General features: G+C 46.0%; 1 protein-coding gene across 3 annotated transcripts in view; it reads left to right on the top strand.

Annotated features, from left to right (window-relative positions):
* CACNA2D3 (calcium voltage-gated channel auxiliary subunit alpha2delta 3) overlaps nucleotides 1-25,304 on the top strand; it is an 827,558-nt gene that overhangs the window by 438,241 nt on the left and 364,013 nt on the right. For all 3 annotated transcript variants that reach the window (XM_046679102.1, XM_046679095.1, XM_046679111.1), the window contains 2 exons: nucleotides 4,958-5,047; nucleotides 12,930-13,043. In XM_046679102.1, coding sequence (XP_046535058.1) covers nucleotides 4,958-5,047; nucleotides 12,930-13,043 — 204 coding nt within the window. The remainder of the gene's footprint in view (nucleotides 1-4,957; nucleotides 5,048-12,929; nucleotides 13,044-25,304) is intronic.

Genomic DNA, 25,304 nt, shown 5'->3' with positions numbered 1-25,304 from the left:
AATGCCGGTGGAGGGAGAGGGTTATTTCACCAGGACCCTCCGCTGGCCTGGATGTTGTGGCTGTTTCACAGAGATAAGCAGCCTTGCTGCGCCTGCTGGCATTTGGGCACAGGAAGCCGTGGCGTTTGCGTGGGTTCATCTCCCCAGGCATTAAGCTGCACTAATTGCTTTGGAAGCGAGACCTTTTCCCGGGCAGCAGCATATGCTGCATGAGTGCCTGAAGCAAAGATAAAAAGCTGCCCTCCTCCTCCTTTATTGAAGTTTAATAATGAAATAGAACTGTCGCCATTTCCAATAAATTGTTTATTTTAATTTAGAAGAATAATGAGAACTGGCCACCTTCTGGCACGCAGTTGTTGAGGAGTGTCTTCCTGGCTCTCGCAATCTTGAACCTTCTGTTCTCTGTAGCTGGCTCTGGAAGACGCTCAGGTCTTGGTGTCAGTGAAATCAGCCATGTGTCTCTCTCCATTTAATAAAGCCTGGCCCCTGAAGGGTGAAATAAGTCATTTTTCAAGGTGTATTAGATTGTAAAGTTCCAAACCAGGAAGTTGGCTTCAAGGTGTTTGAGGTATAAAGTTTTATAGGATTTCTTTTCAAATATTTCTTTTAGTGAATATGAAATTAAAATAGTTCTCATGTTTTTCTGTCATCACAGTTCTTTCAGATGGCTTCTTTTTTCTGTAGTATCAGTGAGGGGTCAACCCAATACCCCTTGCACTAAGAGGAAAAGGCAGGCACAGGTGAAGGCAGTGTCTTACTCAGCTTATGGAGAGGGCTGGTGGCAGAGCAAGAATTGGAGTCAGGCCACCCAGCTCCTCCTGCTGCTCTAAGACGGCAATGCTGTCACTCTTTCACCCGTCACACAGGAGCTTTCCCATCCCCATTTCATAGAGGGCAAAATTGCAGCCTGAGAGCCAAAGCTACTTGCCTCAGAGCCTTATTGCTGGTCAGTAGTACAACCAGAAGTAGGACTCAGTCTCCTGAATCCCAGTTCACTTTTTGTTTTTCCTCAGAGTCCGTGAGGTCTGTATTCCAATTGCTTACATACAATGATTATAATATGATTGCATTACATATAAAAATTTTTGATTCTTACAGTGGCCACATCTGGGAGGAGAGAAAAAGAAATCTATACTGATGAGGAGACTGCTGCAGGGCAGTCAGCCAGGTCCCTTTCTTCCCTTCCAGACACAACCCTTGGAGTGCACGTGTTTAGGATTCATCTTCAGCAAATTGCTCCATGCCATGGGCAGTGAGAGTGATGGCACCATCCATGCGCACCAGGAGTATGCTGTGTGTGAAGTGCCTTACTCTGTCAGGCATGGGCACTCACACAATGGGTGAAAACCACACAACGCTGTGACAGTGATTAAGAAGGGAGGAGGGGTGCAGATGAGAGGAAGAGGATCATTGTAATGCAGGGGGAGATTTGGGGAGGTGTTGTCTCAGCAGGCAGGGTCATTGTGATGGTCCGTGGTCAACAAGGTCCTTTTGATTAAGTGGTCCAAATCCAGCTAAATCTGGTCAGGCAAAGAAGCAAATTTATTGGCTCACTTCCCTGGAAAAGCTAAGCCTGGCTGAATCGAGGGACTCAAGCCATGCTGCCATGATTCCATCTTGCCCCCTCCATTGTGGGCTCTTTTCTCCTTGGCTCTTACCTTTGTTCAGGTGAGCTCTTCCTGTGCAGTAGCTACATGGCTGCTGGCAGCACCAGGTTCCTCCCTGACCTCTCAGTAATCTCACTGGGAAGAGAGAGTCTTCTTCCCCATGTTCCAGTAGAAGCCCAGGGATTGGATCATATGCCCATTCCTGACCATGGCCAATGGGATGGAATTCATAGATTGGACAGGCCTGATAAATGGACCCACCTTTGATCTAGGGACGAGGGAGAGAGATGTTAGCCTAAGCCAAACCATATAAATTATGGGGCAGCGGGCAGGAAGGAAAATCAGAAGAAGGGGAATGGATGATGAACAGGCAAAAATTACACGTATTCACTGGGTACAAGGCCTGTGCGTTCCCTCTGCTCACTGTTAGCCTGTTGTTTGATGAGGAGGAAGGGCCATTCTAGGCTTGTGTCTCCAGGGCAGAGCTGTCCAATAGAACCTTACGCGTAATGGAGCTGTTCTTTAATCTGCACTGTCCAATGCAGCAGCCACTAACCACCTGGGGCTACTGAGCACTTGAAATGTGGCTAATGCAACTGAGGAACTGAGTTTTTAATTTTAGGTTATTATTTTTTTTTTTTTTTGATTAGGAAGATTGGCCCTGAACTACCTGTTGCCAATCTTCCTCTTTTTGCTTGAGGAAGCCTGGCCCTGAGCTAACGTCTGTGCCAGTCTTCCTTTACTTTGTATGTGGGATGCCTCCACAGCATGGTTTGATGAGCAGCATGTAGGTCCACACCCAGGATCCAAACCCATGAACCCTGGGCCGCTGAAGTGGAGTGTGTGAACTTAACCACTACGCCACCGGGTCAGCCCCAAATTTTAGGTAATTTTAATGAAATTTAACATAAATAGCTACATGTAGCTCATGACTACCATAGGGAGAAAGCAGCTCTTAGTGGAAGCCACATCATGGGAGATGCTTCCCTGGAAGGCAAGACCCAGTTTAGTGTAGGAGGAGAGTTGGGCTGAGGGTTAAATGGAGCCTGGAAGATCGGGACAATGAAGCTGATTTGGTTCAGGTTGTGGAGTAGGAGAAAAAGGGCATTTGGACATGAGGGAGAGGAGAGAGAAAGAAACAAAGAGCGAGTCCTTCATCTGTGACATCATTTAGAAACCCTGACCTTGAGGAAATATTTTTTCCCTCTAAAACTGGACCTGATTTGTACCAGGAAGAAACAAAATCACAACTGACCTTGTAATAAAAGTGAATTGAAAGGGAATTCCATGACATGTTGTTACATTTTACTCTAAGTGTCCAACAATAAAAGCAACCATTGCCTGAAGCGTCCTTCTGCACGTGACATGCAGCTACACAGGAATTAAAAGAAAAATTAAATCAGGTTGTTGTGTTATTAAAAAAAACCCAATACTGTGTAAACTTGTGTGACTGAACACAATTAAATGCAGTTGACAGAAATGACATCAGATGAAGAGAATGAACTTGTCAAGGCAGGATCTGGCCACTGCGATGTGAACCAGGGGCCGGCAAGAGACCAGCCTCTCTGCAGGCTGCGTGATGGGCTTGTCACCATGCTTTGTGTCCCCTAGGGTATGTGGGAACCACTGTGGGGTGATGCTTGTTGTGCCTAAGTGCTCTCAGTGGTCACCCCTCACCCACAAGTCAGGTTTCCAAGGGAGGTTGTCCTTGGTGAAGGCAGACTGATCTATTCTGATCCCCTCTTGCAGCCCACCTGATGACCCGCAGCCCCTGCTGCTTCCTGTGGGGGCTAGGCAGAGACAGAACAGCATCTTAGAACCATCGGCCATGTCCTAGGATTGGTCTCTATGATCTGTTCTGATTCTGAAACCAGTTCCATGGTCCTAAGGTACACACGTCGTGAATGGGTGTCACCATCTGAATGCCGAGGTCATGCTTGGAGCAGTGTTGGGTCCCAGGGCATGGTAAGAGAAAGAAAGCCACTGCCTGTCCAGGAAATCACTGGCAAACATTTTCCAAGAACCCACCCTTCCTGCCCTTCTCCCTCCTGGTGACTCCTCCAGCCAGTTTCCCCAGCAGATGAGGGTGTGGGGGCCTTTGGGAAGAGAATAGTTCATTTCAGTAGAAAAGAAATGGTTTTGGGGGCTGGCCCCGTGGCCGAGTGGTAAGTTTGCATGCTGTGCTTTGGAGGCCTGGAGTTTGCAGGTTCAGATCATGGGTGCCAACCTACATACTGCTCATCACGCCATGCTGTGGTGGCATCCCACATAGAGGAACTAGAATGACCTACAATTAGGATATGCGACTATGTACTGGGACTTTGGGGAGAAAAAAAATCATTTTGGAATGGGTCAATTAGAAAATAATGCCTAACAGCTGTATGTCTGTGGACATGGGCTTTGGGTCAGTGGACATCACACACACTCATGTGTGCCTGTGCATACACCTGGACCCGCTCTTGCCTCTTTGTTGGGAAGCAGAAATGTTTGGGGTTTCACAGTTACTTCCTTTTGTTTCTTTTCCTCTCCAGCTAATGCTGGGCCTCTGTGGAACCACCATAGCCAGAAGGGCCTGGGCCTGCTTCTGAAGATGCTCGTTGCCATTTTGCCTGTTCCTTGAAGCCCTTCTGTATTTCTAGCCTGTGTCTCCCTTGCCAGAATCACAATTCTTACGTTGTGACCCAGTCTTTATCCTTACTCTTTGGAGATGGTTATTGAGCACCTTCTTGTATCAGATTGCTGGTAGTCGTGGGAGACAGAGTAGGCAACCAGATATACCTTGTCTTAGGATCTAAGCAGGCAAGTACACACCTGTGGTGTTAAGTGCAAGGTGGATCTGAGCATGGAGTGCAGCATAGGGTTGCAAGAAAGCATTCTAAACCTGTCTTAGAGGCAGATGGTCTGGGAAGGCTTCACAGGGCAGAAAGGGGCTGATGTCCAAACTGAGACCTAAAGAGTAGGGGGAGAGAGCGTGGTGGGGGAGGGGTCAGGGAATGGATAGAGAGTGGGTTCCCAGTGGAGGTGAGTGTGAACCAAGTGCTGAAAGTGATCAGGAGTGAGAAAACGGGAGATGAAACAGGAAAGGAAAGCAGGAATTTTAGACGAGTTATGTACTTTTCACCAGAATTCAACCAATTTTTTTCCAAAATGTAATCAAAGCTAAAAAATGCATATTGAAGGTAAATTTTGCATTGAATAAGTTATGTTGTGAATTTGGAAGGAAAAAACCAAATCACGACCATTTGGGCCTGAGAATCATTGGCCTTGCCTTAGGATATACGTGTTCATTCAGGGTTGGTGTTTCACAGAACAGGATCGACACTAACGGATTTTCTGCTTTGTTGTTTCAGCATTTCAGGGAGCATCTGGACAAACTTTTTGCCAAAGGAATCGGAATGCTGGATATAGCTCTGAATGAGGCCTTCAACATTCTCAGTGATGTAAGCTCCTCTTTGATTTGCCTTTCTTGTCTCCAGGAGAATAGAGGAGATTTTTTTTTTTTTAGTTGTGGACCAACATTCTTGTTAGCCCTGGCTATCATTGAGCAGTATCCACAGGCACGGGATGGGAGCTTTGGGCTGCCATTTGAGTTGTCTGGGGAACCAGGCATGGCTGCTGAGGCCAAACCAGCCCCCTGCTGGACAGAGTTGATGGTGCAGTCTGGTCGGGAGACTTGCCCGCCATGCTCACTGTTTCTGGGGCATCAGTGTCTCAACACTTGAATACCTTCTAATGCAGATTTCTTTTCACCTGAGAAACACTCAGTTGCTTCTAGAGTGTTCTCCTTTCTGATTGTATGTCACACTGAATCCCTGCCTGTGGCGATGTTCAGAGAGAGAAGGGCTTCTCTGTGCAGGATGTTTAGGAAGTGCTACCTGCATACCTATCCTTCCCTCTCTTCCAGCCCCTTGGAGACTCACATCACACAGTAGTGTGTTCAAGGCTCCAGTAAGTACTGCAGGAAGGAATACTGGTTCACCTGCTGTTTCTTACACATCTTTGAACGAAAAATCCTTTTTTCAAGTAGCACCTGTTAACATCCTGTGAAATACGTTGGGGAATCCTGGGCTGGTAATTCCGCCCCTTTTAAGCTAGAATAACATGCGACTTTTGTGTTCTTGTTACTCTGGGAGAGGTAGTAGGAAAAATAATGGCTATCTTTATTAATACAGGTTCTGTATCATTTATTTAACTAGCATGTGTTGCATGCCTGTTAGTACCAGACGCTGGGAATACATTGGTGAGCAGAAGACACAAAGTGTTTGCCTTGATGGATCTTACGTTCTAGTGCAAAGGTTGGCAAACTATGACCCATGAGACAAATCTAGCCTGCATCTTGTTTTTGTAAATAATGTTTTATTGAAACGCAGCCATGCCCACCTGATTACGTACTGTCTATGGCTGTTTTTGCACTACAATGGCAGAATTGATTAGTTGCAATAGAGACCATATGGCCTGTAAAAGCTAAAATAGTTACTGTGTGGTCCTTTACAGAAGAAGTTTGCTGGCCCCAGTTCTAGTGGGAAGAGACAGATGAAATGAGTAGTCCTAGGGAGAACAATAGCACCATTGTTCCAGCGTGATAAGGACTTGTTGCGTTATACAGTGAAGTCGGGGAAGGTCTCTCTGATTAGGCGATGTTGGAGTAGAGACCAGAACTATGTGAGGGAGCAGCTGTGTGGATATCTTGAGGAAGAGTCTTCCAACAAGAAGAACAGCAAGTGCAAAGGCCCTGAAGCAGGAATGTTTGGCATATTTACAATACAGCAAGGAGACTAGTGTGACAAGGGCAAAGTGGGGGAGAGAGAGAGTGCTAGGGAATGAGATCATGGAAGTAGCAGAAGCAAAATCACGCAGAACCTTGGAGACTCTAGTGAGGACTTCAGCTCTTGCTCTGTGTGGGATGGAAAGTCACTGGAGTCTGAGCAGAGAATGACACAATCCAACTTGGTAACAGCATTTCACTGGCTGCTATATTGAGAAATAAGGACAATAGCAGGGAGTCCATTAAATGGTCTGGGTGACATATAATGGTGGCTTGGACCAGGGAGCTAGCACTTAAGATGTTAAAAAGCAGAAAAATAAAAACCACTCTAGGTATTTCAAACAGCAGGAGTTTAATACAGGGAATTGCTTGCACAGGGGATGGAAAAGCTGGAGACACTGGAGAATGAAACAGCCTACACATTACACCAGCAGGAGGCAGCTCCTCTCTAGGACAGGAGGGACCACAGTGGGGAGAGGTGTCATTGGAACCTCCTCACTATGGCTGTCCAGATGGGAATAGGACCATGGAGGGGGCTGCCCAGTAGGAGCTGAGATCATGGTGGGAAGGGCCTGTCCTGTGGAAGCTCGTGCCTTGAAGGAGACATGGCCATTGCCAGAAAATGCCCATGTCCCCAAAGCAGAGAGAAAGGGAGAAATAACTTAGAAATACCTTGGCTTCTCCCTTGCATCCTCCAGTATTCTCCTTCAGAGGAGCCTTGTCAAAACCCTTGGGAGCCTGGGAAATGTGATTGGCAGGAAAAATGCATGGGATGGAGCCAAGAGCAAACAGGCCCTAAATGAGCAGCTATGTTGAGGTGTTGCAGGAGCTGGGAGACCAGCTAGAGGCTCAGAGGCCACACTGCACTCAGTGTCCAGGCAGCTCTGTGGGGCCAGCTGTTGTCTGTTTGCAGGTGAGCATTCACCCAACATTGCACACCTCGTATGTGTGGTCAGTTATGCTTGACTCTCAAGCCAAGGGTAGGCCCTGATTCTAGACTCTCTTTTACCAATAATACCACTTGGCACCCAGAGAGACATTTAGGTCTCAGCCCTGAGCCAGTGTCATGACTGTAGAGGAAAGAAAAATAAGGAGAGAAGGCACCACGTCAGCTTCCTCAATATAAACCCCAGGCCTTCCCTTCCCCCTCTCACCAAGGGGTTGTTGCCTACAGATAATTAACGTTTATGTAAGACTCAGTGTTTGGGACAGCACATCCCTGTTAACAGCTTATTAATAATTTATAAACATAGCTGGCCAGAGCAAAGGACCAAGCTGTACCTTTAAATTCTGACCTGAACCCTGGATAGACCCCTTCTCAGGGCTTGGAGATGCCAAGCTCTGAATCTCAGCAGGCTCTTTCTAGGGGGTAATTGTGAAAGGACTTGTCACAATTGGAAAATTGGCTCTCTTTTTATCTCAAAAACCTGGTGTCTAGAGCTGGGGAAGTCCTTTGTTCGGAAATGTGACCGGCAGTAAATTTCTGTTTTCCTGCTTTTCAGCAGAGGTGGTGATGGAGTGAGTTAAGGATACTTGTCTTGTGGTTAAGTTTGTGGCCTCTGGAGTCAGGCAGCCTGGGCTGAGGAGCCTGACTTGGTCAGAGCTAGCTGTGTGGCCTTGGGAAAACTATGTTCAGTTTCACCTTTATTTTCCTCATCTGTAAAATAGGGATAGGAATAGACCCAGCATTGGCCCCATCATTTGTGAGGCCCAGTGAAAAAGAAAATGCAGGCCCCTTGTTCAAAAGTTATTAAGAATTTTAGGAGAGTAACAGCAGAGCATTAAAGCAAGCACGGGGCCCTGGACAGCTGTGCACATCACATGCCCACGAAGCTGGCATTGGTGGTCGCTTTCTCATGGGGTTGAGAATTCGGCATGATGAAGCTGTGCTCCCTTTCAGCAGTGCTTGGCTGGTGGGGATGTGCTATCTCTGTGACCATGGAGACACTCGCCAGGCTGCCTGTGGTCTCTAGAAGCAGCTCCCACCCTTGATGCTTTGGTCCTACTCCCTGCCCAAGTCCTCAGGACCATCTGCTTCCTGCATCTTCCTTCCCCGTTTTTCTTTTCCTTGCCCTGCCACCTTTTCTCTCTCCATCACTTCTACTTATCACTTTTGTTCTCAGATACTCCTCAGCCAGCATTTCCCATTGCATACCCAGTTGAACACTGGTCTGCCCAGATACTCCAGTGTATGTGTTGTGGTCAAGGTGAGATACCATCCTCCTCTTGGAGACTCACAATGTACTTGTGATATTAAAGGCCGTGAGAAGCCCTGCCATGAACAGACCTTTTAAAATATGTTTGTACCAGAACTCAAGCTTATCGACCCAGGAACTCTTTATGTCACATCATGACCTCAGGATTGGAATCTTGTAGAAGGCACACTCACTGAGCACACCTGCAGGCAGAATATCTTTGTCTACTCCAAAAGGGTGTATTTACACTCCCAATACCTCTACAATCCAGAGAAATCACCTACACATGGTGAATTTTTCCCCCTGAATCCTGGTAGGAGAAGTATTTTTGAACCAGGGAAACCTTCTCCACACCTACCTGCTCTGCCATCACCTATAAAAACCCTCTGGGGTCCGGCCAGTGAGAAAGTCTGTTTGGCTGAATGTAAATCTGGGAAAGTAAAAGTCTGAAGGAAGAAAGCATGTTACAAAATATCCCTGTTTGAGACTGGTTGACAGTTGGCACCATATTCTTTTGAGTGCACAGTTATGCCATAGAGAGAAACATTTCCATCCCACCGCTTACCATTGGGCTTTTAAATAGCCAAACACTTTGAAAAACACAGAGATGGTTAATCTCCCATGAAAATGAAGCTTTAGCTATTTTCCACTTCATCAATATGACCTTTAAGTGATGTAATCCTCTTCCTGTGTATTCTGCCTGCCTTTGCAAGCCAATGTAATATAAAAAGCCATTTCTCAAACAAACACACATTCTCCCTCTCTTTCACACACACACACACACACACACACACACACACAGTCACAGAATTGAAATTGTGATTATGGCTGGAGCTTAGAATGGTTCAGAGGTTAGTATAACTAAAAGGAGTTAATTCTGTTTTGCAATTACCTGCATTTCAGCTTCAGTATTTGCTCCGATGACTTAAAGGCTTGTAGTTGTTGTACAAATGGCTTTGAAAGGAGCATTCAAATAAAATTCTAAGACCCTTCTAGCTATTGATCTCTGCTGCTTTCATTAGATTCTGTAAGAACACAGAGCCAGTTTGCTACAGTAGTTAGCATCTATGTTGTCATGTGACAACTGCAATTATCTTTTTTGGCGATGAATATGATCTTTTCAGTGATTACCTTTTAAAAATTTTTCTTAGCCAATTAAATAAAATTCGGTGACATTTCAAAGACTGTTAATCACAACCAAATGCTCTAAATGTCAGGATGCATTGAAATTTTCGCTGCTAACTGATGAATCACTGAGCTAATTGTAGTTCATCATCAGGCCCTTGTCATTGTTATTATTATGGAAAATACTTTCATCACTCTCGCTATTCAATAAAAAAAAGTTCTAGACAAATATGAAGAGAAGAGATATTACTCATCAAAGCATTTGAATTTAATTGCATTCTTCAAAATTCTCTAGCTGCAGATAGCTGCAGAGAATACCAGGGACTCAGTGAGAGAGGAAAGTGATGTTTTTGAATAAACAGCTCCAGGCAGCCCCTTCTTCCAGTCTGCATTACTCAGATAGCTTCATTTCCCTCTCTTTCTTGCCTTTTGTTTGGGAAAGTTTGTCCAGAATGTTTTCAAATGAGTTGCATGAACAGCAGCACCAAAGTGTCCTCATTTTTTTCCCTTCTGCAGCCTCTGTGACTGAAGCATAGATCACCTTTATTCTGTGGCCTGCTGTTGGTTTATTTAATGATGTGAAGGCTGTGTTGCATGTAGGCTCCCTGCAACACCTCCAGAACAACCTGGTGATAAGACAAGGCTATAAGGCTGTTTTTTCTTACTGCAGTAAGAAACAAAATGCCCTATGATGGCAGAATCTTAGTAGTGCCTCAGAGTGGAAAGGACAAAGTCATTTGTTGAGACCATGAAGTCTAGTTGAAGGTGGGACTTTCAGCGTGAAGGAGAGGGAAGAGGCTTGGTTAAGACCTGGTAAGAATCCTAATGTTATAGTTTAGTTTTGGTGGACACAGCAAAGGGAAGTTTTTGAGGTCAGGAGTTCAGAGTCTTAGGGTATAAATTGTCCTTAATACTTTCTATTTAAGAGTTGATGGGTCTTTCAGGAAGTTCCTGGAATAAGCAATAATGTTGTTTGAGATTTTTACCTTCCTGAGCAAGAGTCTCCTGGGATAGTAAGTTATATCGATAAAGACAATAGAATAGTAGTTATGTGGAAAGCTTTGTGGTGTGATGGCTTTAGTTCTCAGGCATTTCTACCTACTAATATTGTATCATAGACCATGTCTATTCATTAATTCAAGGGCACCTGTCCAGTCTGAGTTGCAGGAGTGGCTGCCAGAGCCAGGACTAAAGTGAGGCAAATGCCTAGGGCACAAAATTTAAGGAGCCCTCACTCTCAGGATGGTGGCCTTGGTGACTGCCATTTAGCCCTGGAACCCTGGAAAGGCTGGAGAGAGGGGAAATGAATATTTGTGGAGCTCTACCATATGTTCAAAGACTTCCGGCCATATAGTATGCTGAATTTGGGAGTAGATTCTGGAGCTAGATTGCCTGGGTTCAAATCTGGGCTATGACATATAATAGCTGTGTGACCTTGGGCAATTAACTAATTGCTCTCTGCCTCAGTTTCCCCACTTGTAAAATGGGGATAGTTATCATACGTACCTCAGAGGCTGGTAAAGATTAAATCAATTCATACTTGTAGCCTAATATATAATGAATATTTAACCTGTTGTAACAACCATATAAGCATATTATTCGCCCCTATAAATGAAGAAAAGGACACTCTGAAAAGAGTACTTATCCCAGGCATACAGTTTATGGTGTTGGGATGGGCTTGAGTTGCTTTCCACTATACTGTGGTACCCCATGCATGCTTTGAGTTGGCTTTGCTCTGTCCCAATATGGCCACAAGGTGATTAATTCCATCCCTCCATCCATCCAGTTAGTTATAGTCTTCTCTCTCAAGTTACTGCAACTTCAAACTCTACGTAAGAATTTTAAGTGCATGGAGACTGGTCATTAAACTTGAACTTGAATGCTTTATTAGCTCTCTGGTTCACCAGGAGCCAGCAGCAAATCCAAGAGTAGCCTCCATCCTTCCTCAGTGTCAGAGTCAAGAGATCAAACACGCCCAGCACATTCCCTCTCAGTGCATTTGCATGTACTGTTTGCTCTCTCTAGAGTGCTCTTGCCCCAGATACTCACCCCCTTCAGTTATTACTCAAGCATCACCTTTTCAGTGAGGTCTGCCCTGACTATTTTTTTCTAAAGTTTCCCCCTCCCTATTTCCTATCCCCCTTCTCTGCTTTCTTTTTTTCTTCCTTAGCATTATCATTATCAAACATACAACATAATTTACATTGTTTTTGTATGTCTCCTTAAATGGAATATAAACTATGCGAGGGAAGGGATTTTTGTGTGTTTCATCCCTAGCTCTGTATGAGCACTTAGTAAATAAGTTTAGAATAAAGGAATAAAGTTAGCAGATTATAGTGGTAGGCGTTTTCATTACTGAAGGTTAAAGACTTTTCGTGTGTTTCCCATGCCTCAGCATTGTCATGTAATTGTAGGGTTTTTAAAGGACCTGGTATTGATATGAATTGCAGCATTAATAGCATTCATTAAGGGAATTCTTCACCCCTGATTCAAGGGAAGGACATGAAGCTGTAGCAACCACAGTCTGGTCACCCTAGCTCCCACTCACCAGGCTGGGAACTTCTAAAGTGCTATGTAAAACTAAAAGTTGAAGAAGTTTAGGGTTTTGCACACCAGTGGGCACAATCTTGGAATTTCATCATGCTATACATACTAACATAAATAAACTAAGGCATAATGTTACATGCTAATAAATATATATTTAAAACAAACCCTAAAAAGAGGGTGCTCAGGCTTCTAGTCTGAATTGGCACATTTCTCACTTTATTCTCTAAGTGTCCAAAACCTCCTTGATTTTATTATATAGTACAGTCTGTACCCGTTAGACTCATTCAAACCAGACTCATCTGGATTTTCAAAGAGATGTTGCCCATCACATATTCTACTTCCTATATAATGTGTTCCTAAACAGTTGTGCCAACTCCTTGGGCATGTATACTGAAACACTCTCCATACTTGGTGGTAAGAGAGGTTATATGTCCTAGAATCTCGCTTCCCACCCCGTGTGTGTTTTTTCAGAAATCCCTTCTGTGGTCCGCATTTAGTTCCAATTTGTTGGAGCGAATACGGAGATCCATCCGTGGGGCAAGGCTTATCGTGGAGGTTCTGTTTTGGTGATGCAGAATGAGCTCTCGTTTTGACAGCCTTCCTAAGCCCAAGGCCTCATGCCTCTGAAGTCTCACAGATATACAGAGCTCTCTCATGTGTTTTTCAGTTTGAACTTATTTCTTCCCACAGTTCAACCACACAGGACAAGGAAGCATCTGCATCCAGGCCATCATGCTCATTACCGATGGGGCAGTGGACACCTATGATACTATCTTTGCGAAGTACAATTGGCCAGATCGAAAGGTAAGTTGATGTTGATGCTGTCCATGCAGTGCAATCCGTGAAGACTCTTTGTTGTATTGTAACCACCAGATTGTCCATGGAGAAGGGCCCATGTAGACTTAATCTCATAATAACCTGTGGTTTCTCGGCCTTGTGTTTTTTGGTTGACCAAAACTGAATACTATGGCTTTCCTTGTTCTCAAATGAAACTTTTTTGAAGGACAGAAGAGACCCATAAAGTCATGTTCAAAGTGTTCAGTGAAAAGACTCGTTGTGAACTGTGCTTCATCCATTTTGGGCAGCACTTCTCTTTATTTTTGTTTTCCATGGAGCCAGAGCTGCTTGGTGCATCCAGCATCTGTAGAATGGTGAAGTCAGCCACAGTAGCCCTTTATGTTTCCATCTTTCTATAGTTCCTTCCTGGGCCCTCATTACCATCCAGAAGCTTCTCTCCATCCTTCAGGACTATTCCCCACCATTGTCAAAGCCTGTCTGTTCTCTATTCTAATTTTTTTCTTTGCTTTCCACTTTGAAATTTATATACCTGATGAACTCATCTGTTAAGATATCAGTGACGGATATTAATTTTTTGTGTGCCTTTTGCATGCTTTAATCCAGAACTTCCACAAACTGTTAGCCAGTTTGAATTCCCTGGGGAGATCTCTTAAATTCTGGATACTTGGACCCTCCTCCACACCTCCAGAATCAAAATCTTTCTGAAAATGTGGCCCAGTAATCCATATTTTTCATAAGTTCCTCACGTGGGCACCAATCAGCAGATTGGCAGTTGGTGATCACTTTCTCACCTAAATCTGGAATTTTAGCAGGAAAAAGAGGCCAGTGAGAGAGGGCGCTATCCTGAGGGTATCATAAAGACGCTTTCCTATCCCATGTGCTGATGGCGTGACTGTGACTGTCTCTATAGGTGCGTGAGACCGTCTAGACCAAGTCTGTCCTGGTTTTTCTACTTTGTATATTTAATTTCTGGGACTTGACAAAGAGAAACAGAAGATAAATGACAACTGTGCACTCAGCTGCATTCAGAGAGCATGCACCCTTGAGGGAGCATGGCATATCCTTCTGGTATTTCCTTTAGTCATTCTTGGTCCCCATGTGTCTCTGACAACACAAGCATCTCACCTCCCTAAGCATGAGTCTGGTCCATAAAGATACATTTTGTACAACATGGTTCCCAAATGGATGCCATCTCCTTCCCTTGGTGCTCAATCTTAGAAACAGCCATTGCTTCTGAAGCTAGAGGGAAAACCAGCTGTGGGGGGCTTGCTCAGAGATTGTGGGGCTGTGACATGGCGCCTGCCTAAGGGAGATCAGGAATAAATCTGAATTCAACTCCCAGAATAAGCACTGACTTTAGAACCCAGCTCTTGAATAAGATGGAAGTTTGCTGTTAGACAAGGTGATTTTAGTTGCAGTATTTCAGGTGATGATGTCCAGGGACAGATAGAGGCCAGAGTTAATTCCTGATAAATATCCATGCTGTGAAAGGAGGAGCACGCTAGCTACCCTGGCACCCCTGCCGCACACAGCACAGTGCTGGGCACATGACCACTACCTAATGCACAACCCTGAGGAGGTGCTAAGTGACAGAAGGGCCTGGGAGGGAGGCCACAGCACTATTAAACATGGGGAGGGTGATGGACATTTTGTGGTCAAATAGAATGTTCACAGATGCCATGACATCTCACAGCATGTTGAAGAATATTTTGCGTTATTTAGGACCATCTTAAAGAAGAAAGTGAAGGGGCTTTTAATAAGCAGCTTCATTAACACAAAATGTGCTATCCTATGAATCTCACGTGCTGAATCACATGCGTCCCTCCCACTTGGTGATACTTGGATAGCGGTTGCCCAGGAATATTTAAACATCCTCTCCTTACTTGCAGGGAGAAGAATAGGATGAGGGCTACAAAGTCAAAATTCTCCAGACAAACACAAATTTCAACATATCTTTCCAAAGGAACAATATTGACCTTTAAGCCAGGTGCTTTCTTAGATTAATTTCAACCAGGGTCTTGGAAATTTCAATGTTTCATGAAGCAGTTTCATCTACTTATAAAGTAGTGTCAAGCAGAAGCAGATTTTCTTTCTGTAGCAAAAAGGTCTTTTTCTATGATTAGAAATTAATAGCAGGATCCCTTTTCTCCTGTTCCCTTTTGGAGAGTTCCATGACATTCATATGCAAATACATACACATTCTTTTCTTGATGACTTCTCTGTGAAGGTGCAGGTAATAACTTGGCATAAAACCCCACTGTGATTTAGCACCTTGTTAAGGTGAGATGATGTGCCATTTCTAAGCAGTCATCTTTCTTCATTATTTTGGACATTGGATATTTAGTAGAAGATTGTGTCATGCTGTAGTTGGCAATCTTTAAGACTGTAGAAATAGGAAATGGGTTCGGGAGAGAGAACAATGATCTTAAGACTGGAATCTGATCCCTATAAGACAGTAGTTTTCAAACTTGAAGGAGCTTCAGAATCATCTGGAGGGCTTGTTCCAACACAGATTGCTCACCCCACTCCAGAGTTTCTGATTATCTGGGCTCAGTGGGGCCTGAGAATGTGCATTTCTCACAAGTTCCCAGGTGATGCAGATGCTACTGGTGGGAGAACTGCACTTGGGAACTGTTGCCGTGGAAACAGCCCAAGGAATGGGGTTTGGTTCCTCTGTGGGTTCTGCCACTTTTACTTCCCTCTGTTCGTCTGTGGGAGGGCCCATTCCTCAATCAAATCCACTGCCCAGGTATGTGTTTCTTGGCCCATACTTTGTTTTAAAAATCATCAATTAGGGGCTGGCCCGGTGGCCAAGTGGTTAAGCTCACGCACTCCGCTTCAGAGGCCCAGGGTTTCGCTGGTTCAGATCCTGGGCGTGGACATGGCACCACTCATCAGGCCACAGTCAGGCGGTGTCCCACGTGCCACAACTAGAAGGACCCACAACTAAAATATGCAACTACATACTGGGGGGATTTGGGTGGGGGGGAAGCATAAAGAAAAAAAAAGATTGGCAACAGTTGTTAGCTCAGGTGCCAATCTTTAAAAAAGTCAATAAATAAAAAAAATTTAAAAAATCATCAATTATGATCATCATTTAAAAATCTGGAGATAGTGTATAAAATTTTAAAGTTTTAGTTTTTCTCATAGAAGTGTACACTTGGCACTTTAGAGCCAAAATTCTCATATGGCAAAAAATGGCTGGAGCTGAGAAATGGCTGCCCCCTTAGATGGCACATGCATGCTCCTTTTGGCCATGACCCTCATTACTCTCTGTCATTTCCTTTCAGCCCACTTCACTTGTATGCTTTACAGGCCCATGGATGTAGACACCCAGGCTAGATTAGCAGGTACTTGCTGTTTCCCAGGCATGGCCTCTGGGGGTCTGTTCGGCTCTCTTAGGTCTGCCCTAAGCTTTCCCTCTTCTTCTCCAGCCAGAGGCCATCTTGTCTTTGCCTGAGCCTAAACTTCAGACTCCCTCAGAATTGTCCTAAGGGAATTCTAGCTTCATGTCCAGAACTGCAGTTACTTCTGGACCTATCTTTCATCTTCATTGGTTTGGTGAGTCCTTGAGGATAGGTTCTCTGCCTCTGAAGAGCCCCACCACCACAGACCGTGTCCCAGTCCTGCTGAGAAGCGTGGCGTGGAGAACCTGGGGTGGCCTCATGACTCCTGCCCCCTGGCGTTTACGCCTTGTGTAATCTCCTCACCTTGAGTGTGGGTGGACCTGTGACTTGATTCTAACCAACAGAATATGGTAAAAAGGCGGGGGGTTCTGCGGATGTAATCAGGGTCTCAAGTCAATTGATTTTGAGCTAATTTGAAGGGATATTGTCCTGAATGGGCCTTATTTTATTGAAAACCCTTAAAAGAGGAACTAGACACTCCCTGATGGCAGAGAGACTCTCCTTGCTGGTTTGATGAGGGAAGCAGCTGTTTGGAGGAGCCCACACATCAAGGAACTGGGGGCAGTCTCTTGGACCTTAGGGTGGCCTCCAGCCAACAGCCAGCAAAAAGCTGGGCCCTGGGTCTTATGGCCACAAGGAAATGAATCCTGCCAGCAATCTCACTGAGCTTGGAGGCAGGTTGTTCCCCAGTCAAGCCTCCAGATGAAAACACATCCCAGTCAAAGCCTTGATTGCAACTTTGTGAAACTGTGAACAGAAGACCCAGCTGAGCTGTGCCCAGACTCCTGGCCCACAGAAGCTGTGAGATAACAAATGTGTGCTGTTTTAAGCTACTATAATTGCAATAACTTGTTATATGGCAATAGAAAACTATTAGAAGAAGCAAGAAGAAGGGACAAAGGAAAGAAAATCACTTATTTTAGCAATGCTAAATCTCCAAACTTACTGGCTTAAAATAACAGTTTATTATTCCTTGCAGTTCTATGGGTTAACTGGGTGGTGGTTCAGCTCCAGATGGTCACTGATGAAGCTGCATTCATCTAGAAGCTTGGCTGAGCTGCCTTGGTTCTCCTCCCCATGGCCTTTCTCTCCACGTGGTATCTAAACCTCCAGGGCAACGCTGTGCGTCCTCTCCCCTCAGTACAGTAGCCTGGACTCCCTTACAGTATGAAAATGGGTTCCAAGAAGGGAAGGCAGAAGGAAATGGGAAGCAGGCCAGGGGAGCACTTGTGGATGTCATCTTAGAAAGCTACCTACCACTGAACCAGGGCCTTGTTCAAGGCAACTGCTTAATAAAACATTTAAGAATGAGTTGGAAGAAGGAATGCATTATTGGCAATTTAACTATAGTCTAGGAAGGCAGCATGGTGATTGCCTATGCAATGTGTCCCTTGCCAGCATTTTATTTCTGAGAGTAGAAATGAGGAGCTATTTATTAATTTATTGGATGCCATTTACTTTTGCCTAATATCCATTGGTTAGTGGCTTAATGGCAGTGCTACACACTTAGAATAAAATATGAACTCCTCAACATGAAAGGGACTCATTCTAGGATCCCCTCAAGAAATAAAGCTGCCTCCATTTAAATTAGAAAAATGGTCATACCTGCTGTCTGTGTAGCTACTCTTCCAAGTGAACTAAAAAATAAAAGGTCATGGAATTATTAATCATTACCTCCCTTGGTGCACAAGACAGAGTGGATAGATGAGAAAATGGTAAGTGATTTAAAGAAGTTGGCAAATTATGACTCATGGGCCAGATCTGACCCACTGCCTGCTTTGTGCAGCCCATGAGCTACAAATGATTTTTACACTTTTTAAATGGAAAAAAAAAAAACCTCAAGGAGAATATTTCATGACACATGAAAATTACATGAAATTCAAATTTCACTGTCCATAAATAAAGTATTATTATAACATAGCCATACCCATTTGTTTACCTATAGTCTGTTGTTGAATAGTCATGACAGAGACCATCAGGCCTGCAGAGCCTGAAATATTTACTGTCTGGCCCTTTAAGGACATGTGTGCCAACCTCTAATCTAAAGGAATCTTTGAAGAAATTTAGATCAACCAATGTGTTGCTGAGGGTCACTGAGATGCCCACAGAATTTTACGCATTGGCTGAATTCAACAGACGGTGGTAGTGGCAATTTCTCCCTACTTTTCTGTTGCTTTTTTCTACTTGAATGAACTAGAGTAGCCACACGATAAATGGTGGAGGGGATGGGAGACTTGACAGCAAATAATTCTCTTTATGCTGTAGGTATTTATCCTCCAAATGTGGAGCAATTCTTTCCTGTCTTGAGTGGTTTCTGTCCTTCCCCTTCTCCTGGCTTCTCCTTCAGTGCTGTCATCAGGGCTGGGATACAGTACCCTGTGATCTGGTTGTTCAGAAGGAGAACGAGCTGCAGGTCCCCAGCCCGGGGCTGGACCCAGTCCCTGGAATTAGGATCTTCATACATGTTAGACTTAACTGCCCCTTGACCCTCATTTTGGTGGTGACATGACACATGGCAGAATGTCACAGCTTTCAGGTCACTGGAGTAACAGAGGGAACACCCTGGAGAGAATCAGATTCCTTCATTACCAAGACCCAGGAAACCAGAGTCCAAAAATAAATAATCCCTGAATCCAACTAAACTGGAATCCCCGTAGTCCCTGGTATGCATGAGTTCATAACTCTCATTTTGCTTTGCGTTATGTTTTTGGGAGTGAGATCTGGCCTATAGAGTCACATAAAAGGCCATGTCTTAACTCACATCTGCTGTAGGTAAAGCCATGAAACCCTGCCCAGGTGTGCAGTGTGGGTAATGACCCCTCTGCACCTGTTAGAGGTCACTGCACACTCTCTCCGTCACATGGGTCTGTGATGAGAAATGCGGGTGGCACTAGAATGCTCAGTTTACTCCCCTGAACTCGAGTCTCCCTCAACAAGAGAACGTTTTGAACTGGTTTCCTGTACCTAAACACACAAAAGAAACTAATGAGAGCTAATTCTCATTGAATGCTGAGTGTCAGGCACTGTTCTAAATGCTTCCTGTGTATTTAATTCTCACAGAAACCCCATGAGACAGATACTGTTATTAGCCTCTTTTCACAAATGGGGAAACTGAGGCAGCAAGAGGCTACATGACTGCTTCAGGGTTCCACAGGTAACCTATGGTGGAGCCGAAACAACAACCCAGCAGTCGAATGGTGAGGCTGTACCCTTAACCAGGTTGCAGACATCTTGAGGGCAAAAGCAAAACAAAATGACCTCACGTCTGAGAAAGAGCTGTCTGCAGTGCCCACGTTGTCACCCAGACAATTAGTTCATTTTCTTGGCCTTCCCACCCCCAAGCGCGGGAGGGTCTGCAGACTGTCAGAGATTTGGGGATCTCAGAACCCCTCAGGGCTGCAGGCAGAGAGCAAGAGAAGGGCACGTTGCATGCCTTAGGACGAGGCTGCGTGGGGGGTACTAAATGATTTTCCTCTTATGAAAGGACAGGGGACTGCAAAGGTGCATGCCATTTCAGTTATGTGTGCTGTGTATTTTATCATCTCTTATCTCCAGGACAAGAGGGATGATTAGCTTTGAGGCCCTGCCAGAGACAACCAGGGTTCGGTCAGGGACCTTGGCAGATCCTCATTGGCCTGGAGGAGACTGCAGGGAGGGGTGGGGCAAAAGCAGCTCTTGGTTTGGGGGTAAAGGAAGTTCTTGATCACAGAATGGTTCTGGGGCCCGGCTTTGGAGCGCTTTGGGAAACACTGCTGGAAATCACTGTCGTTTGAGCTAGTGTCACATAGATCTCCCAGAAGGGGCTCTCTGGAGGGTTTTGCCCCAGGCCTCCCTCCATTGGCATAATTTGGAAGCTAAAGCCTTGGGCCAGCCGGGTCCTAGTGGCCTCGGAGCTGCTGAAAGCGTTAGCTCTGCCTCGCTGAGTCTGGGGTGGTTTTGGAAAGCTCAGGAACCCCTCTCTCCTCATCTTTCCATGGACACGTGCCACTCTGGGGAGGAGAGTTTCTGAGCTGAGTCATGGCTTAGCCTTTCAAGAACCCAACCTTTAAATATTCTTCAGCAATTTGGAAGGAATTTTTTGTTCTTTCTTTTTTTCTGAATTACATCGTTCCCTTCTCTTTCAAATGATTTTACAAAGCATTTTCTTTGTTTTTCTCTGCGCCAGTTGAGAGAAGAAGGGATTTACCCAAGACCACAGGCCATTGGGGAAGGAGTTAAGGTCATGTTGCTTGTAGAGGAGGGGTCTCAAAATGCTCTTCCACCCCCATCCCACCTCCGCGCGGGCTCTGTCTGCTCCTCATCCCACAGAACCAGGTTAATGTGGGGCCTTGAATGTGGCAGGGGCTGTGGGCGGGGGAAGTAGGGGGGAAGAGAGTAGCCATATGGATGGGTAATTCATTCATTCAACAGATTTTTATTGAGGATCCCCTGTGCCCCAGGCCATTGTACTGGAGTCCAGGAGTATGGGGCTGACACAAGGGCTCCAAGGAGAGCCCAGAGAGCAGGTTACAGATCACAGATCACAGAGAAAAGACCAGTTGATTTATCATTCAGATAAATCTTCTAAAGGAGACAAATGAGGGCCTGAGCCAGAAAATGGGGTGGCCAAGGGAAGCCTCTCCTAGGAGAGTGTGTGTCAGTGAAAGGAGCTGAGGGGTGGGGGTGGGAGCAGTATTTACTTTCAAAGGCCCTGAGGAGGAGAAGTTGGGTGTGTGCGAGGAGCTGGATGAAGGGCAGGTGGCTGGACCCTCGTGAGGGCAAAGGGCAGTGTCACGGGGAGGCTGACAGGACAGGCAGGGGTTAGGTCCTCCAGGCTTGGATGGACACAGTAAGGAGTTGGGATTGTGATCCAAGGGTAGTAGGGAGCCATGGGAGGCTCTTGAACAGGGGAGGGACGTAAGCTGGTTGTTTTCAGCAGTTCTCTCTGGTTGCTGTGTGGGGAATCAGTTTACAAGGCGTGGACCTGAGCTGTGTATGCACTTTTGGGGTTGACTCTCCTCATCAGAATTGATTTCAGTGACGGGTGGAGGGGTCTAGGGAGTAGACTTTTTTCAGTACTCCCTTACGAATACTCCAAGCTGTCCCTGTGTCTTACTGCTATTTTATTTCAGGCCTCAGTTGGGTGTTTACATTTCTCTGTCCCTTCCCTCTTTTGCCCTCTCTCTCCCTTCCTGACTGTAGTCACATTTTGATCTGAAAGTTTCGGGTGAGTTTGTGCCGTTGCTGTATTTTTTTTCAAGGGTGATGAATCCTAAAGCTGTCTTAGGGAAATGGCAAGAACATTCGTTTCTCGTGGTCAGTCAACAGTATGACAAGAAAAGGCATTTTCAGTCACTGTGGTGAAAGCTCACGCAGGCCCTCCATGCCACTGAAGGGAGAGTTGAAATGGTTCGCTGTCTCCCGGTTTATTTTTAATTACTTCTGCTGTGGGTGCAGACATCTTGTGACTCCAGAAAGAAGAACATGATGAGACAAGTTAGGAACAAGGCCCACTGATGCGGGGCGGCTGCCAGCCCTTGAAAAATCTCTTCATGTCAGAGGCTCAGGACAGTCATGTGGGCACCTTCCCTGCTGCCATCGATGCTGTTTCTCTTCCTGGGCTCAGCTCTGGGGCCTCGGCCTCCCCCCCGCCATCGCTGTCTCCAGAAAGTGGGTGGGGGGCAGTATGCCTTCCCAAGTGAGAATGCTAAATAATTCCCAGTAAATGGCTGTCAAGTAGCCACTCTTCAGGTAAGTCCCCCCTGGTAGGTGCAGAGTCAACAATTTACTTGCCTTAGCTTATTTAATTCTTAGCTCTGCCCTGTGGGTGGACATTCCTATTGCCATTCTCATCTTACAGGTGAGGGAACCCAGGCTCATGGGAGGTTAAGTCACTGGCCCCAGAGCCCCCAGTTGTGAAGCTGGGGGGTCTTCGATCCTTAGCCAAGTCAGACTCTCTCCACACCTGTACTCTCAAGCAGAGGGGTTGGCAGATGAGGGGACTTGCAAAAAATGTTTCCTGGGTTCCGTTCTCTGTGGGTGTGGACCAGAATCAGAATTGTAATAGGCAGCTCACAGACCATACTTTGTGAGTTACGAGGGCTTTAGTGCCACCTCCACAGCTCGAGAGGAGAAGACTATTTGTCCAAGCTGGGACACCCTGAGAAAGGCCCCTCGGCACAGTTAAATGCCCGGTGGATCAAGGGCAGAAACCCACCGGTTGTTTTAACAGAGAGAATTTAATGTCAAGAATTGTTAACCAAAAAGGGCACAAAGAGAAATCTAGGGTGTCATGTAGGCAGCAACGGCAGGAAACAGCTGCCACCCTATGGCAATCAGGGAGGGTAGGGCAGGGGATGGGAAGAGAAGCGGTTGTTATTAAAACTTAGAAGCTTGGAGGAGAGGACTTGGGGGCTGGGACTCCGACTTCTGAGGAGGGCACACTGGCTGGAAGGTGCCAGGGTCTCTGAGCCCAGAGGCATGTCCTGTGCGGCTGGGACCCAGACTTTTAAGGAGCAGGTGCTGAGGTCTCTGACGGGGGGTGCAGTGAAACTGATTCTCTGAGTGTGGGGAAAACCACAGACTGGATTCATTCACTGCTGCTGGTTGCACTGTGCCTGCCGAGGTGAAGAAGCCTTGCTAGAGTGATGGCATGAGGAACAAGAAGCCAACAGGAAGCAAACCAGAGGCAGCAAGTCCTTTCTCCTTCCTCCCCTATTTACCCTTTTGGCAGAGCCTCACCAGAAACAGCTGGCAAAGCAGAAATGGGGTTTGTGGAACCCAGCCCCAGCCTCACAAAGCTCCGTGGATTTGGTGCTGAGGCACATTCACTTTATTAACTGGAATACCCAGACATAACTGGAAGCTTGCTGAATAAGCTCAGCATTCTTTGCAGGCAAATGACATGTCAAGTTCTTATTTCCTGGGTTTTTGTTTCGCTTGGACTACTGAGTAGGGCTCTTGGGGAGTGGGCAGGGGTAGGGAAGCAGTTCTGCTTAAGGGAAAGAGGGTGGTGTCTAGATGCTGACAAATCTGTTTCCCCATCTGTAAAATGGGGCTGATTATACACACCTCGCAGTGTTGTTCAGAATTAAACAAGATGATGTGCTACCACACTCGGTGCTGGGCACAGACACAGAGTAGGTGGTACCTGATGCTGTATTGTCATCACTGGCACCATGATTGCCAACCATGAACATTGTTAAAATCCCTCTCTTACAGTTAGAATGTAGTTGTACTGGGGGAATTCATGGTGGCATGGCAATATTTTTTCAGATGTGGAAAATAGAATGTATTCTTTTATCCCAGAATATGGATGAATCTTATGTGGTGTCTTGGTTGACTTATAAGAAGATTAAAGTATTCACCTGCATTTTAAAAACATTTCCAGGCCTTTCCTTTTGCCTGTTTCATGAATAAATATATATGCAATATTCTTTTTTACCTAAACTTCTGGCACCTGTGAAAATATCCTGAGATCTATTTGACCATTCGGTATCATTAATTGATGAAACATAGTAGCTAATGTTCCTCAGTTCCGATGAGCGGCCTGTCTTAGTGCAAGATAAAAAGGAGATTTGGAAAGTAGTATTGCTTTTATATCATTAATCCCTTTTCTAGAGTGGTGGTCAAGGCTAAGACTGCCCAGGCTGGTGTCCAGGCTTTACCGTTTCTGAGCTGGGTGACTTTTGGGCAGATGATGGCATCTCGTTGTGCTTAGTTTCCTCCTCTAGGAAATAGGGGCAAGAATCATGCTGCCCTCACGTGGTTGTTGTCAGGGCAGATGAATCTACCCCAGGGTCCAGTGAGTCCTTGGGGGTAGCAAGTGCTCAGTGAGTGTTAGCGATGGAGAGGAGAGTGTGGTCTGCGGGATCCTGGACCAGGCTCAGCGGTGCACCCGAGGGCATGCCTTCAGGCAGCCTGCACCGCTGTGAAGACAGAACAGGACAGGACTTTGCACGGCAGGTTTGGGAGCACACGTTGCTGGTCAAGCAGGTTTGGAAGCGCTTCACTCCCTTACACAGCCTCATATTATTGTGTTACTCCATTCGCTCCCTTTGTAAAGCTCCCCTTGTAGACGGTTTGGCAGGAAGCCTCACAACAACCTGTTTGTGAGGGACCACAGACCGTGCACTGGCCGGACCGAGTACACGCAGGCCTCCCCCGCAGAGGCTCCATAGCTGGAGGCTGCCTGGCCTTGTGAGAGAGCCTTGCTCAGGCTGAGCCCATCTCTCGCGTTTATCATCTCACCAGGTGACTTGTTGCCCATTTTCCTTCATTTCCTTTGTAGGATGGGCCAGGGAGGGGGACTTAGCAGGGCTGAGAAGAGGGCAGAACATGCCCCTGCTGTTGGGGAGGATGCCCCGGGGCGCCAGACGTTAGAGTCCCACAGGCATGCAGCTCTGCTTCTGCACACCTGCCGCTCTCATATCTGCACACTCATTGCAGTCACATCACATTTCTTCCCAATTCTCAGATGGATTTGTTTCATCAGAAGTAGGTACTCCACAGCCTGTTCTCCACCCAGCAGCCAGAGACTTTGGAAACTGGAGACAGATCCTGCCAAGCAACCTCCAAACCTCTACTGGCTCCCTCCTCTGTGCCTGTTTAAGCCATAGTCCCAGGAGAGGCCCACAAGGCCTGGCCTGATGAGTGCCCGTTCATTCTGACCTCCTATCCACTGCTCTCCCCTCATGCCCTCTGCACAGCCCACTGCTCTCAGGTATGCTGTTCCCTCTGCCTGGGACACTTTGCCCCCCGATTTCCACCCTGGCTGACTCTGCACTTCCTTCATGTCCTTGCCCAGAGACCTTACCAATGGGACCTACTCTGCCTGCCTGGTTTGAAGATACCCCGGCCCTGCCCCAGCAGTCTTCGTGAC

Source organism: Equus quagga, chromosome 1 (genome assembly GCF_021613505.1).
Source record: "Equus quagga isolate Etosha38 chromosome 1, UCLA_HA_Equagga_1.0, whole genome shotgun sequence".
Taxonomy (NCBI): Eukaryota; Metazoa; Chordata; class Mammalia; order Perissodactyla; family Equidae; genus Equus; species Equus quagga.
The sequence above is the reverse complement of the archived record's forward strand: the minus strand, read 5'-3'. Positions and strand labels throughout refer to the sequence as shown.